At 38.8% G+C, this 15,808-nt stretch overlaps 1 protein-coding gene across 2 annotated transcripts; it reads left to right on the forward strand.

Annotated features, from left to right (window-relative positions):
- The first annotated feature begins 1,207 nt into the window (after positions 1 to 1,207).
- On the forward strand, positions 1,208 to 15,072 carry LOC146304658 (cystathionine beta-synthase-like). Of its 2 annotated transcripts, XM_084713367.1 has the most exons (16): positions 1,237 to 1,349; positions 2,790 to 2,882; positions 6,216 to 6,503; positions 6,750 to 6,856; positions 7,101 to 7,235; positions 7,372 to 7,451; positions 8,734 to 8,938; positions 9,059 to 9,150; positions 9,316 to 9,441; positions 9,535 to 9,619; positions 10,035 to 10,140; positions 10,969 to 11,046; positions 11,143 to 11,277; positions 11,369 to 11,477; positions 12,318 to 12,402; positions 14,174 to 15,072. In XM_084713367.1, exons 3-16 carry the CDS (start codon positions 6,223 to 6,225, stop codon positions 14,305 to 14,307), a joined length of 1,758 nt encoding a protein of 585 aa, XP_084569493.1. In that variant the 5' UTR covers positions 1,237 to 1,349; positions 2,790 to 2,882; positions 6,216 to 6,222; the 3' UTR covers positions 14,308 to 15,072. The 2 variants fall into 2 exon arrangements, with proteins under 2 accessions (XP_084569492.1, XP_084569493.1); XM_084713366.1 differs by lacking the exon at positions 2,790 to 2,882 and having other exon boundaries at positions 1,208 to 1,349.
- Positions 15,073 to 15,808: the final 736 nt, after the last annotated feature.

A 15,808-nucleotide genomic window follows, 5' to 3' on the forward strand; every position in this document is an offset into this window, starting at 1 on the left:
TTGCTTAAATTATACGCTGGACATATTTTATTTATTTGATCACTTGATCACATTTTGTAAATTAATTTTAGTGTAATCATTTGGCAAGCCTTCTGCCCCTGGGGCTCACCAGATGGCGCTCTGAGGCCCAGCAGTGAGCCCCAGCCCAGTGGTTGAGAATGGCTGGTTTAAAGAACCTATAGGGAAGGTTCCCTGCTGATTATTTTTCTGAACCCTTTAAAGAAGGAATGTTCCCTTGCAGTTCTCTTAAGAAACTTTAGGGAGGGTTTTCTGAGGGTTATATTTGTTAAACTTTTAAAGAACCATGAAGGTTCTCCTTTAATGAACATTTAAGGAAGGTTTTTGATGGTTATGTATTTGGTGAAACCTTTAAAGAACCTTTAGGGAAGGTTTTCTCACAGTTATATTTGAGAAACCTTTAAAGAACCTTTCAGGAAGGTTCTCTGGTGGTCATTCTTATGAAACCTTTAAAGATTCTTAAGGGAAGCTTCTCTGGTGGTTATTTACTTTGCAAAACCTTTAAAGAACCTTTAGGGAAGGTTTTCCAGAAGGTTGTGTTGACAGACATTTACAGAGCATTACAAAAAAATGTCCCTTAAAGGTGACAAATGCTGTTAGAACTGCCCAGAGCCCAAAGTCACGTCTTCACAATGTTTGTTTTATCCAACCAACAGCCCAGCCTTAAACATTATTATTAGTACATTAAAATGAATAAAACAATTCACATGAAAGGAATGAAATCTTCACATTTGTGAAGCAGCAACCATGAAATCTTTTTATATGTCTGTCAATAAATAATCGGATAAACTTGGTAATATTACAAAAACAAACAAAGTAAGCAGTAGCAATCATCACAACCAGGTAAGTTTAGTATATATATCCTGTTTTATTTGTTACCCCCCACATTTAATACTTTCATTTATTCCTCTTTCAGATGTATATGTTTCTCTCGACCCTGCCTGGTAATATGAATATTTTAGGGGTAACAAACTTCTCGTGGAAGGATCTCAAGACGTCACATGTCGCCGCAGGCCGAGCTGTGGGTGTTTGGTCAATAAAAGGTAAACAGATGGTGCGGACAACTTGTGCGCAGCCTTTTCCCAAAACCTTATTGAGAAATCTCCGCTCTGATTGGTGCAGCGCACTAAATAAACGCCCTCGCCGCAGCCAATCGGAAGATCTTGAAACTTAGCCTACGTCCTCCCACCGTTCCGTCCACGTGCGTCGTCACGAATACCGTTGTCTTTGTGGGGAAGTTGTTCACTCCGAGGTGCTGGTCCTGGTGCGGCTGAACAGCGGGGTCCTCCGTGATTTTTAAACACGTTTTTTGGGGCGCATTTATCTAAAAGGTGAGTGAGAATTGACGAGTAGGGAGGACATAAACAGGAATAGATGTAAAATGAAAACATTAAGACACGTGGGGCTGACATTTAATATCGGGAAGCTGCTCAGAGGATGCTGTTTCTGATGCAATGTTGCGACTGCGTAGTTAACATTTTCTCTATTCACTATTTTCTATCTAATTTGGTTAATGTGTTCAATAATGTAACGCTTATGTGTCATTGTTATGTAATAATTCCCTTAATTCTTACATCTACGGTTATATTTTTTATTTTTTATCACGCTGTACCTCGTACAGTGCTGAATCATCTTTATTTTGGCTTTTACCACCTGCCAGTTATTATCTTCATAAATGTAGCTGTCTTATGATCATCCTAATACATTTCTGTTGGGTTTTATGTGAACTATTCAGCCTTAAGGCTGCAACTCACGATTAGTCCATCCCTTGCTTTATCGAAAAAGCGAATTGATCGCATGGGTTAATGACAAAATGAAAGTGAATTCAAACGCAGTATTTTTTGTCACCACTAGCCCAAATTTCCGATCTATATATTTAGTTTATTATTGTAGAAAAAGATTAAAAAATAAATATTTACATTTCATAAGCAGAGAACCATCAGAAGCGGATTAAACAAAGTAATCGCTTTGTTTAATGTTGGTCAACATTGCTTAATTCAAATTCATTGTTTTGTCAGACCAACAACCCAAAATCCCTAAACATATATATGTATCTATTTTATCATATAGACATTAAACACAAAAAACAAATACTTATATTTGAGAAGCTGGGAGCAGTGCATTTTTGGCATTTTGGATTTAAAAACATTGCTTATTTTGTTTATGTAGTTATTTTCTGTCGATAAAGGGATATCACAAGCAATTATTTTCACTGGAGATGAATCTGCCAACTATTTCCTCCATTGACCATTTAGTGTGTGAAGCTGTTTGGCTCTAGAACAGCTGTTTGAAGTTAAAACCCTAAGTATCAAGAAAGGCAGCAAACTTTTACATTTGAGAACGTGGAACCATCAAATATTTGGCTTTTTTTGCCAGCTGAATTAAAACAGTTCAAAATCCAAATATATATTTCACTTATAAACAAAGAAAAGCAGCAAGTATTACATTTGAGAAGCTGGGATAGGTGATTTCTTTTTCTTTTTTTTCTTTTTTTTTTTTTAGCATTTTGCCTTAAAAACGCAATTATTTTCTGTCAATTAGGGCAACTATTTTCTCAAATCATCTTTTAGTCTATAAAACTTTTTTTGAACAGCTGTTTGGAGTTCCAAAAATAGACCAATAAAAGCAGCAAAAGGAAACCCAGAACCATCCATTTTTTTTCTGCAGTTTTGCTTGAAAAATGATGCATCAATTGCAAAAATAGCTGACAGTTTTCTTTTGATCAGCTAATTGAGTATCTCTTACCTGTATCATTATTCTCTCTTTTCCAGCCATACAACATTTAATCACAGCGTACTTCTATATAAGGATAAAGGGGGTCATCATAATTTGACCTCTGTGACCATGTGGTCGTGGGTTTTCAGGTACACAAGCCTGCAGTTTTTATATTGTGTTTCCACTCGCAGCATTCCTGCTTTTCACATTTGGCCCACCATTTGTTATGGCTGAGTGATTAACTATGGTCTGCTCTTCTTGCGCTGTTGACCAGCCGATACTTTGCTTGTTTTAGTTGCTGGCAGAACAATGAACTAACCAACACTTAAGCAACTAAATTACAAAGCTCTGCTGCGCTGGAGTTGCTACACTGTGAGCCCACTGGACATACCAAAGGAGATTAGAAACGCCACAAGTTAAGTAGATAATCGAGTCTGATAAGGTAAGAATATTACAGGGATTTTTCATGAGATTGGGTTTGATGTTGCCAGGCTCAGATCAGGTGATTTTTTTGTAGTGTTTTCTCAGCCTGGTAGGCATTTGCGGATTTGATTCTTGGCAATAGTGTTGGCGTATTAAACAAAAATTGAAGTTTCTTCTTGTTAAATCCTCTTGCAAGTCTTTTCTGCCGTGCACCCTGGGCTCGGTGCCAAATGTGCTCTCACGGAGGGTCATATATCCCTGTTGAACCCTGCAAGGCCACCACATACCACCCACTGTTTCCCACTTTTACCACAGCCAGTGTGAACCGTAATTAGCAGGGTGACTAGCAGTGAGTGCACAGATCTCATATCAGGAATTAAAGCTGTGCGCAGCCAGGAAAGGAGAGTTAACACCTAAGTATAATTTTCATTTTGAGAATAGATATCAAGTAGGTGAGTTCCCACTAAAGGTTAAGCGTGGAAAAGAGACAAAAAAGTAAATGTATTCTCGTTTTCTCTTTGCATAGATCACTGTTTCCTCAGGTGCAGTCATATTTTCCCAGAACTTTTTTATTTACCAAAGCGCCACTAACTTTGAAGCAGCACATCTCGGGGCAGATTTCTCTCCCAGGCAGGGCTGTTTGCTTAAGAGGATGTAGTTGGTTCAGTTTGTGGACATCATCTGAACTCTTGGTGGAGTCAAAGAGGGGCCCCGGTTTTAACAGCTGGCCTCGTTGTGTGCACTGTGTATTAGTGACGGTTCATCTGCTGCTGTTTCCAGCGCACAGTGGACAAACCTAATGGATGTATTAATAAGTATAGGGGCTGATGGATTGGGTTTAGTACTTACTTGGTGCAAATGCAAGTGATAAATGCAGATCACAGTTTACTAAAGCTCAAGGCATCATCACACTGCTTGTTTTGTCAGACCAACAGTCCAATTTACAATCACATAAATTAAGAAAAACAGCGAGAGATCATGCGAGAAGCTTGAACTGGGACTTTATGTCCTTATATTTGCTTGATAATTTTTTAAAACTGTTAATAAATTACTGAAATAGTTGCTGATTAATTTTCTGTCCACCTACTAGCTCAGTTTTTTTTTCCACCATTGTTGTCTGACAGCTTTTTTATTTTTTTCTGTATTAGTATTCAGGTATCAGAATCAGTGTCAGGAAGAGAAAAATGATATCGCAACGTCTTTAGTCAGAACCTGAATTAACAGCTCCTCCTTGGCCCACTCATACTGGTCATATATATATCACCCTGTAGTAAAGAACTTTAGGATAATGTTTAACATTTAGTTAAACATTTGTTACTTTTACAACTTTTTATAGCTGGTAATGACCAATCAGTGAGTCAATTTAGATTCACAAAAACAAAGATAACCTGAAGCAGACAAATTTATCTGAAGCAGATGGATATATCTTGTGCATAGAGCTTGAATCATGACTCAGCATATTTCTATCTTTTCTGTTATTCCACTTAAATGTTAGTGACACCGATTTCCTCGTACGTGTCACTGTTATTTTTGCAACAGTGAGTGACTGATGCAATACTCGCAAAAGCTTGATCAGCCAGTCGTCTGGCCCTTTGTCACACTTCAATTTCTGAGTTGCAGGTAGTGCCGCTGAGAGCAGAGTGTATTTACTCATAATGACTATGTTAAAATGTTGAATAATGAGTGTGTGCAGGACTGAAACTTGGAGGAGTGTACTAAAGGAGGAGCTGCAGCAGCAGCAACAACAGCAGCTGTGTGCTGCCGAACCTCTTCGCTAAGCATGATGAAGCTTGATTTGGCGGTGATAACATGACTCAGCATTAATGGGGTGAAAGGAGTGGTGCAGTGTTTCTTTTGCACTGCTTATATGTGGTAATACCAGTGTAGCTACAAATAAAGTTACTGTAAGCTTTGATTGTTTGTGTCTTTCAGATCATACAGTGGCACATTTTTCATTAATTTATCAGTTAAACAGATCATTTTCTTTGATTTGAGTGCTCTCCTATGGTGGCTATCATTGCCGCAAACTTTTCAGTTCCTCATCAGTTCATCAAAAACAGAAACGGGTATTTTCTAGGGCTGGGTATCAAACCTTAATACTTCTAGGGTCCTGACAGAAATATCACAAGTAGTGAAAGCTGTTGGACAAATTACCGTGAAGTTTTGTGCAGACATTCTATTGGACGGCTTCTGGATAACTCAGGGTTCAATGTTAATGCGATTTTTTTTTTCCCACTTCCAAAAGATACTCAGTTGAATATGATACCAACTGGAGAAAAACTGGAAATCTCCATATTTGAGAGACAGAAAACAGCATTTTCTGCCTTTTTTGTATGAGAAATTACTTTACTCAGTAATCACAGTAGTTTAATTCTTTTTCACAAGTTGCTGGCTTTACTAGTCTAACATGGCATGTCACTTGCCCCTGACATGCAGGCATACTTGTTATCATCTGTGCCTAAGTATAGCTTTTTAGAGCAGCTAGCACGACTATTACATCACATACTATGCAAGACATACCCAAAGCATACACTATCATTCAGCTTACGTCTGTGTAAATAAACAGTTGAATACTTCTCACAAAGTGAAACTTTACTTATATTTGAATTGAAGCATTATTGATATTGCACGCCTTGGCTTTGCCTTGGCCTTGCAGCTGCCTTGGTTGCTACATTGATGTTTTTGTCATCATTACTGCATTGCATTATGGGATATTTATGTCAGCATAGTGCCCAGTGCTTGCAAACTGTAATATTTACCAGGAAATTAAAAATGATGCACCTGCTGTTGGTTTCATATTAATGTTTTAGACCTACCAGAACATCTTAGTATGGATGCAGCTTTAGTCTTGATATATTCCTACATGAGGTGTTGACAAACATGTCGGTACAGGAACTTGGTTATTGCATTGGCGCTTGTGCAAACGTTCCAATCAAAGCACCCACAAGATACCAACTGTTACAAACAACAAATGTAAAAGCAGCTAAAGATGTCATCAGAATATTTGTTGACAAAGTGGCAAAACAGAATATGATATTCTTATTGTATTGTTTTTCAAGGTAAGCCATGCCGTCAGTTCCCTCAACCAAAGAGCCCGCCGTCAAGGGCCCCGTGTGTCCTCACGCTGCCAAGCTGTTGAGCCACTCCAACGGAGAAAGCAAACTCCCACTGAACGGTGTTGACAAGCTGCCGGCGATGGAGAACACTGAGGAGGGAAACAGAACTATCCAGATCAACACAAAGAACACCAGTCCTGAGAGGAAATGGATCCGACCTGACCTTCCCAGCCGCTGCAAATGGAGCCTGGGAGCCTCGAAAGCCGACTCCCCTCACACACAAATTCCAAGGTTAGTCTGATAATCAAATTTCACTCGAACAAAGAACACTTAACCGAAATTTATTATGCTACGGATGGCTTACTTAGTTTGTCAGTGAAAACCAGTTTCAGCAAACTCTCAGGGAGTGGCTGAGAGGTAGCTGGAAAAACAAGTAGGATGTTTGTGATGCATTTATTTTATATGTATCCTAGACACAATGTCTCTGAATGTAATCATCTTTGCTGTAACATGTTTTGTCACACCTTCTCCTCCCAGAACCATTTCCCCCACCATTCTCCCAAACATCCTGCACAGGATCGGTGACACGCCCTTGGTGCGCATCAACAAGATCCCCAAAGTGTATGGACTCAAATGTGAAATACGTGAGTCACCACGCGGTCAAGTTGAGACGCGTTTGCATATCAGACAGAAGGTGTGACTGTTGATTATGTGTGAGTCATTGACTCCATGTAAACACGCAAGTTATGGTATGTGGTGTTGTTTTATGTTGCAAGATCTACATTATGAACGGAACAAAGAAAGGTCGTTCAGGGACGATTGCATCATTTTACCTTCCTGAATCAACTATGAAACCCTAAAACAAACCTTCCTGTTGTGTTTTCGTAGTGGCCAAGTGTGAGTTCTTCAACGCTGGCGGCAGCGTGAAGGACAGGATCAGCCTGCGGATGGTGGAGGACGCCGAAAGAGCCGGGATCCTCAAGCCAGGAGACACCATCATAGAGCCCACCTCTGGAAACACTGGTAATTAACTGCATGTGTTTGCTCTCAGGGATGTGTGTGTTGCTATGGGGGGAAAGGTAGTTAAAGGTTTGAGTGGTATGCGTATTAACTGAAAGCAGTTGTGTTGTAAAACCTGTGTGTTTTCTCCTGTTTTTAGGTATTGGATTGGCCCTGGCTGCAGCTGTGAAAGGCTACCGCTGCATCATAGTCATGCCTGAAAAAATGAGCATGGAGAAGGTGAGAGTTTGGATCGATCCTATTCAATATCAGTATCTGAGCCCAGTACTGACGTGATTCACTGATCCACGCTTATTGAACACAAGTAAAGTTTTTTCACTCAACAGAAACGCTCTCATTTTAATCCATGCAGCTGTCTGCCACAGCTCCGAATGTCTCTCATCCCAGCTGCATCCAACTTGAGAAAATGCAAACTTAAATGTTTATTTAGGTTTTGAGTCAAATTTTGGACAGTCATGATCCCACAGACTCTCCCTTTATTTTACCCAGCAGCTGGGAAGCATGGTGCAAGAACTTCTTTAACTTTCATTTCATTTACTGCCTCTAGAAAACGTCACTGCTCAATCTTAGTCCCTCTCCTCTCATCGCCAACACTCTGTGCTCTGAGTGCAGCAACCGCCACTCTTTTTTCTTTCCTGTCTGCATCCAAAATGTTTAATTACGGCCTACTATTGGAGTGAAAAAGACCAACCTAAATTACATTTGAAAGCAAAAGAAAACCCCACCCCTCATAAAATTCTCCGCTAAACTACTTTTACTTAATCTAGGCTCTGAGAAGGCCTGTTCTGATCTCCCTTATGTCTTGAATCTTTTCTTCAGATTTCCTACCACTGATGCACTGCCCTTGTCCCAAACTTGTTGTGGGCAAATAAACAAATTACTATTTCAGTTTGGTTTGTGGAGGAAGAACACGCAGCTGAAATTCAATGCAGGAGAAGCACACCTGTTTCCTCTTGTTTTCCCCCTGTAATCTGATACTTGGCTTCTTTTATTTCAGATATGCCAATGGGCAAAAACAACCCATTGCTCTCGATTAAAACAAACGTCAAGCCTCCTGTTAATTTGAATCTTCATTTGAATATGAGCCTGTTGTTCTTGATGGAAATGGAGAGTCCTTTCCAAATCCTATGCAAATATACACACTTACACTTCTCTATACAGAGATATTTTACAAAGCATGATAGCAAACCGTTGAAAAAGCTGTGATGCAGGTGATATTTTTTTAATGCAAAACCTAGCCAGGAAATTAGCTTTACTTTTTTAAAATATAGAGCTACTGTACATGTGCATCAAGCTACTATAGTTTTAATAAAAATGTTACAACAGAACAGGTAGGAATGAAAGGTTTGAAGCAAGATGTACAAATAAGGTTATGTATTTTTTTAGGATTGCTTAATAATAATAATAATAATAATAATAATAATAATAATAATAATAATAATAATAATAATATAATGTGTTCATTCATTAATTTGCTCCATTTATCTGTTTTTTTTCACAGGTGGATGTGTTGAGAGCTCTCGGAGCCGAGATCGTCCGTACACCCACCAGCGCTCGCTTTGATTCGCCAGAGTCTCACGTGGGCGTGGCTTGGCGCCTTAAAAACGAGATCCCCAACTCTCACATCCTGGACCAGTACCGCAACCCGAGCAATCCTCTGGCTCACTACGACACCACAGCCGAGGAGATCCTGGAGCAGTGCGACGGTACGAAGACCTCTGACATTTTGATTTGCATAAAACTGAAATGTAAACTCAGAAATATAAAGTTAGTGGTTGGATTTCCAAGTTTATAATGCTATATACCATATAATACCATCCTAACAGGTAAAGTGGACATGCTGGTGGCAGGAGCAGGCACAGGGGGCACAATCACAGGCATCGCCCGCAAACTGAAGGAAAGATGCCCCAACATCAAAGTAAGTTGTCACGTGGAACAAATTGCTGTTTTCTAAGATCGTATTTCTCATTTATATGTTTCCAGCTTGTGACTTTCCCACTTATTCCAGCCCTGGATAAAAGGATGTGGACGAACAGTCTGCTGAATGTCTCCGTTGTTTATGAATGGTGTGTGTTGTGTGCAGATTGTTGGCGTTGACCCAGAGGGCTCCATCCTGGCTGAGCCCGAGGAGCTTAACAAGACCGATAAGACCCAGTATGAGGTGGAGGGCATCGGGTACGACTTCATCCCCACCGTGCTCGACAGATCAGTGAGTTCCAGGAGCCTTTTTCCCCTTACTTCCTTTTGTCTTAAGTTTACCTGACTCACAGTCACTTCATACGGTATGTCTTTATTTTTTCAGGTAATTGACACCTGGTACAAGTCAGACGATGAGGAGTCCTTCAACATGTCTCGCATGCTGATCAGAGACGAGGGTCTGCTGTGCGGTAAGTTCCCACTGATATAAGAGGACGTCAGAGTGAAGTCATAAAGTCAGAAGTGGGTTTGATTGAGGTACTTAACGGTGATCAGTGTTTTACCTCCACTAGATGTTAGTCGACATCCCCCCACTTTGGAGAAGCAGCGGATGTTTTAGCCACCTAAAAAAATATCGGTTTCAGTGTACACTATATTTAGAACAGTTTTGCCTTGCCATCAGACAGCCTCAGCACTGCATTGCTTAGCTTCTTTGCTAGTACTCCTCCCTGCTTCTCCAAACTGGGTGTGTGCTGACACCCATCCTCTGTATGTAATACACTAACTATGGATAAGTACGTCATACAACCCCACTTCATATAATCTGAACTATCCCTTTAATCCGCATCTTGAAGCCAATTCACCTCTTGCTCTTTCCTTTTACAGGAGGCAGCTCTGGAACGGCCATGGCAGCTGCGGTAAATGTTGCCAAAGAGCTCAAGGAGGGCCAGCGCTGTGTGGTCATCCTGCCAGACTCCATCCGCAACTACATGTAAGAATCCCCACATGTCCAACAAACAGACAGTCTATTTCTGTAATGTCAGAAATGTTCAGGAAGGAACTTCAAGTTCAAGTTAGCTTCTACAGGAATATTATACAATTTTTCATGGTTAAACCAGCAACAACTAGTTCAGAGTCCAAACCAAACTGAAGATTCGTCTATTAGATTTTCTGGCTAACGTATTAGAAGCTTTTTGTAGAGAACAGATGGTTCTATATGGGGGCAAAGTGTGTTTAGAGTCTGTTTTAGCTGCTTCTAGTTCCCCCGTGTGGCCGATAAAAGAAATTTCATCAACAAATCTTCATTAATTTTATTTTATTTTTATTTTTATTATTAACGGCAACATGATAACACAGAAACTAAGCTAATGGTACTGGAAGTGATTAAAAAAAAATGTAAAAGAAGAAATTATAAATATAGACATATAGAGGGAAAAGCATTCATAATATTCCACAAACTCATTGCTCTTTTTGTTCTGTACTAATACTTTAATAGGTAATTTAGTTCTCGGTGAAAAGGTGTGATCTTAGGAAGTGATTTGGAAAAGTTCTGCTTATGAATGTTTGTCAAATAATCAAGAGCCCAGTCATCTGGATTAATATCGAAACAAATAATATGTTTATAAAAATCAGAGTAGTCAAAGTTAACAGATTAAAAAAAGTGAGAATCAAGATCTCTCCAAAATTTATGACATCTTTCACAATCAAAAAATACATGAGAGATTGTTTCTGCATTGAGTGTACAAAAGACAAAGTAATCCATTTGGAATTTTCTGAGTTAAAGAATTTAAAAAGGATTGTTTTATTTTTTCTCCTCGAGGTCCAAGTTCCTGAGTGACAAGTGGATGGTCCAGAAGGGCTTCCTGAGTGAGGAGGACCTCATGGTGAAGAAACCATGGTATGTGCAACTATATTCTCCTCCAGTTCTCCTCTTGTGCAAATCTACCTGCATGTGTGGTCGTGTGAGACCCTCTCATTCATCTCTGTCCATCAGGTGGTGGAACCTGAAGCTGCAGGGTCTGAACCTGTCGGCCCCCCTCACCGTCCTGCCCACCGTCACCTGCCAGAAGACCATCAAGATCCTGAAAGAGAAGGGCTTCGACCAGGCGCCCGTGGTGGACGAAGCTGGGTAAGTGTCCTGAGAGAGAGGGAAAAGACTGTCTGTTTTACCTTGTAGTGCTCTGAAAAGGCTTTAACTCAACCCTGTGTGTGTTCTACAGGTTAATCCTCGGCATGGTGACATTAGGAAACATGTTGGCCTCTATTCTGGCGGGGAAGATCAGGCTGTCTGACCCTGTCAGCAAAGTGCTCTACAAACAGTTCAAACAGGTCAGAGACAAACTCAGACATCTGTGTTTGTGGCTCTTGTAATCAAGGGAATGTGAAAATGTGTGAAAGTGGGATGAATATGAAGACTAAATACTTAATCCTGATTGGCTGTCGGGAGTAGCCAGTGAGGCAAAGCAGTCCAGGGGAGGATCTTCTGTTGTGATGTTTTGACTGGAGTTGGTCCAAAATCGATAGTAAAAGCAGAAAGCCATAATTTCCTTCAGCCAAGCAACCCTAAAACTAAATTCAGTCCTTAAAGGACTTTGGACAATGCAGATGAATTTCTGTCTTTTTCTTTTTTTTAGTGAAGTGTGGAGGTAGTGTCAAGGCAGAGCAAACATTTCTGTAGTTAGTCTACCTCTCTCTGGATGGACAAACAGAGTATTGGCTCACTTAAAAGGATGGTTCTGATTATTTGAACCGGGGTTGTATGAGGTACTCATCGATAGCGTAGCGCCTACAGTCGATGGAGATCAGCACACCCCCAGTTTGGAGGAGCAGAGAGGAGTATCAGCAGAAAGCTAATCAATGCACTGCTGTGGACAGGGTTAGCAGTAAAACATCTATCAAACTACCATTATGTAAGGCAGATATTGTTCTCTCTAAACCAACTAAACTCCTTAAGGAGGAGCAGTAATTTTTAAGTTAGAAAACACAGGTATTGCTTGTCCACCTCTGCCTCAGTGGGTTAGTTTGTTTGTGTTGTGTGACTTTAGGGAATCTGATCTAACCCTTTAAAAACACTGAAGTCACACAATAACTAAGTAATGAACCGTTCATTTATTAATTGATTGGCGATTGTTTTCTTTATTGAGCTCTTTGTCTCGCTGTCATTTTTAGATCCGTCTGACTGATAATTTGGGAAAGCTGTCCCGCATCCTTGAGACTGACCACTTTGCCCTGGTGGTACATGAACAGATCCAATGTAAGTACAACATTCTTACAAACGTGCACAAAATTCACAGTCGTCAGTGGTGGAAAGAGTGATGAAACTATGTACTCAAGTGGAAGTTACTGAAATCGGACAGCCTTACTACTACTATACTTCAGTAAGAGTAAAATTATTCATGAAAATACTCATAAAAGTGCCAAAAAAAGACTTAATTACAGTAATGTGGCTAGGTGTACATCGTAAATGTCAGATTAAAATGAATTTGATTTCTTTTATTTATGGCACATTCATATAATCAGTTGGTGTCTTTATCCAAACACAAGGATTTGCACATGCAGGGTCGACGTCTTTGTCAAGGACACACTTGTTGACGGCCACAGTTCAGATGTGAACCTGAGACCCTGACACACATGCATTATTATGATAACAGCGGTCTTGTTCGATGGGTCGATCATTGCCACTGATAATTCTTCTCTTATACATTAGAGTCAAAGTTCAGCTGTAGGGTGAGCATCCCAGAAATGAAAACTACAATGCACTGTTGACTCCACCGCCGTCATTTAAGTTTTTACTGATTTTCTTTTAGTAATTTTACATACAATCATAAGACTCAGAAATGTCTTATCAGTATTATATGCTAGCTTTTCCTGTCATAAAGCAAAAACAGAACCAAGCAACACAAAAACATGAGATCAAGCCAAACCACACAAAAACAGACACACAGTTACAACACCCAAAATATTTTACAAATGCACCCACCTGTACTTTCATATATTGAGCCCTTACTGAACAAGAAGAATTAAGGCAGGCTTTGTTGACTTTACCTGTGTTTTTCCAGAGTCTTGATGCAGTCATGAAACCAGTCAACATTAAACCAGATGGTGCATTAGTGACATCTAGTGGTTAAAAAAAGTTTATCCCCTGGAAAACATAACTGAGGGGCCTGTTTTATACTGCTGCATATTTGTGTTTTATCTGGGCGATCCAATATCGTGTGGGAAAAAATGAAAATCATAGTTTAAATGATTTCATGACAGTTACATAATAAAGATATAGATCATAAAAACAGCATCCAAGCAGACTTTGATAATAAGGTGCTTGCTCTTTGTTGTTTGTTTTTCATTAATAGAAAATAAGCAAATATATACCCAGGATCTGAACAAGACTTTGCAGGATTGTATCAGATATATTTGCTCCTCTCTTCAGAAGCTGTATTACAGTAACCCTTGTTAAGTGCCAGAGGAGGAGTGCAAAATCAATGTTGGACACACACTGACCTTTAAATATTATGTAATTGTTTTTATTAAGCCACCGACCAAGTTTGATTTGTCCACGCTGCACAAAGAGTCAACATCAACCACAAGACAGATGTAGGCAGGAGAAGACAACCTCGATATGTCGACAGTTAAAAGTATTTGTTACTGATGCATATTGGCCCTGACTGAAGTGACTGATTTCTAATTTCACTGTCTTTGCCTGGGCTGTTACAGCGACAGAATATCCCCTGCAGTTATTTAAGTTGGCTTGCACTGTATGCAGTATTGGTGCCAATTATTTTTGCAAATACCATAATTTATGATGAATAAATTCATGACGAATGGCTCCTTAGGGGCTGCGTGTCACCAAAATAGAGCGAAAGTAGTGAATAATGATGAATGTGTAAAGAAGAAACTGTGTGCTGAACAATTCCTTACAACAAATATATATTTTATTAAAGGATTTTTTAAGATAAGTACCTCAACCACTTTTCTCATACTTCATCTTCTTCCTCATGTCAATCATCAATCAATCATTTTTCTACCAGACTTGACGGACGGCTCTCCGAGTCTGAAGCAGATGGTGTTCGGGGTGGTGACGGCCGTCGACCTGCTCAACTTTGTCACGGGCCGGGAAAGGAGAGAGCGATCCCTGTCAGAGTCCACCGACGAGCTGAACTGAAACACACTTGTACATTTCATTACGCTACCACAACAAACACAGTGACAAGTTAACTAGACGTGTCTTAAAAATGGCAAAAAATCATCTTACGAAGTTTTTGATTGAGTTTAGCTCCTTTTTTTTTCCAAATATTGATTCATTTTTTATGTTTGAACTTAAGTCTTAAGGTACAATAAGCAAAATATGTTGGTGCAACTATGTCAACTTGTGAGAGGGTTACTTATTATTTGACTTATTACAACTTGTGAGAGGGTTACTTATTATTTTAAACAGTTGATTAGCCACTATATTTGCTTGTAGTGCTTAAGGCAAAACCTTTGTAAGTTTATAAGTTGTAGAAAGCTTTTTGTTTTGTATCAAAGTCTTAAAAAAAAAAGTCCATGATTACTTCACTGTGGCCTTGTGTATGAATCAAACATCATAAATAAGACTATAAGAATGATATAAAAGCCACGCTCATCTCATTTATCATGATAAGATGTGTAGAGTTACTGTATATAAGCATATTGTTCTTTCCAGTGCTGCTCATTCTGTCCTGCTTTTTCATTTGTGCGTTTACACAAAAAAGAGAAACATGCAGAGTGTAATCATATTTCTTTGAAAAATTATGTGCTGTTCTTTTCTTCTCTTTCAACACAGTGCCTGTGATGTAACTGTAAAGTCTTGACTATTTAATCTTAGCTGTGTTTGAGAGAAACATTTTGTATTGCATCATTTTTTCTTTAATGAATGTGTATGATTTAAATAAAGTTTAAAGGAAACCTCTGATTGTCTGATTTGTTCGATATCACAGGTCCAATTAGATTCAGATTGCTTTTATATCTGTAAGTTTTTGCACTTAAATTGTCTGGATTACTTTTTTATTAGGCAGTTTATTGCTGCGACCCTGGAAAAAGAATAAAAAGATCAGTATCATGTCATAACATGAAATGATTTTCGTTATTATGAACAATTAATCACTGTATAATGGCACTTTAATTTTATAATGTGCTAACTTTACTTGTAAGTTGTAATAACATGAAAATATCTTGTTATAACAAACTGTTCAGCTTCTAAAATGACAGCTTACTGATCCATTTATCTATATATATAGAAATTTAAAATACAGAAAAATAGAAATGGACATATTTAGCTTTAAAGAGAATTTACATGTTACAGTTACATTTAAAAACATCTCAACATAACATTTATTGAATTTTAGCTTTGTTTATAATGTTTTAAATCAGGTCCCTTAAAGTTAAGGGGTCACAGGATTAATAAATTTGAAAACAAAAACATATTTCTTGTAGGGTAGGGAAGCCGATATGTTATTAAGTATTATTTCAATAATTTAATTATATATTTTATCAAATCAGCTATAAAAAGCAGGTAAATGCTGGTTACTTATTGGCTGAAAAAAAATCCCTATTGTGCATCATGATTTTCTGCTACAACTACTACTAATCAAAAAATCTGTTTATTTTTTTCAGTTTCCCAATACTTCCCAATAATCCATTTCTCT

This window comes from Lutjanus erythropterus, chromosome 24, assembly GCF_056507025.1.
Source record: "Lutjanus erythropterus isolate fLutEry1 chromosome 24, fLutEry1.hap2, whole genome shotgun sequence".
Classification (NCBI taxonomy): domain Eukaryota; kingdom Metazoa; phylum Chordata; class Actinopteri; order Lutjaniformes; family Lutjanidae; genus Lutjanus; species Lutjanus erythropterus.

What these genes read in the sequence shown, in the direction of transcription:
- LOC146304658 (XM_084713366.1), top strand. Translation starts at nt 6,223, where the DNA reads ATGCCGTCAGTTCCCTCAACCAAAGAGCCCGCCGTCAAGGGCCCCGTG. An exon ending in CCACCGTGCTCGACAGATCA is followed by an intron (nt 9,442 to 9,534) that starts GTGAGTTCCAGG and finishes TTATTTTTTCAG; the next exon opens with GTAATTGACACCTGGTACAA. An exon ending in GGTACATGAACAGATCCAAT is followed by an intron (nt 12,403 to 14,173) that starts GTAAGTACAACA and finishes TTTTTCTACCAG; the next exon opens with ACTTGACGGACGGCTCTCCG.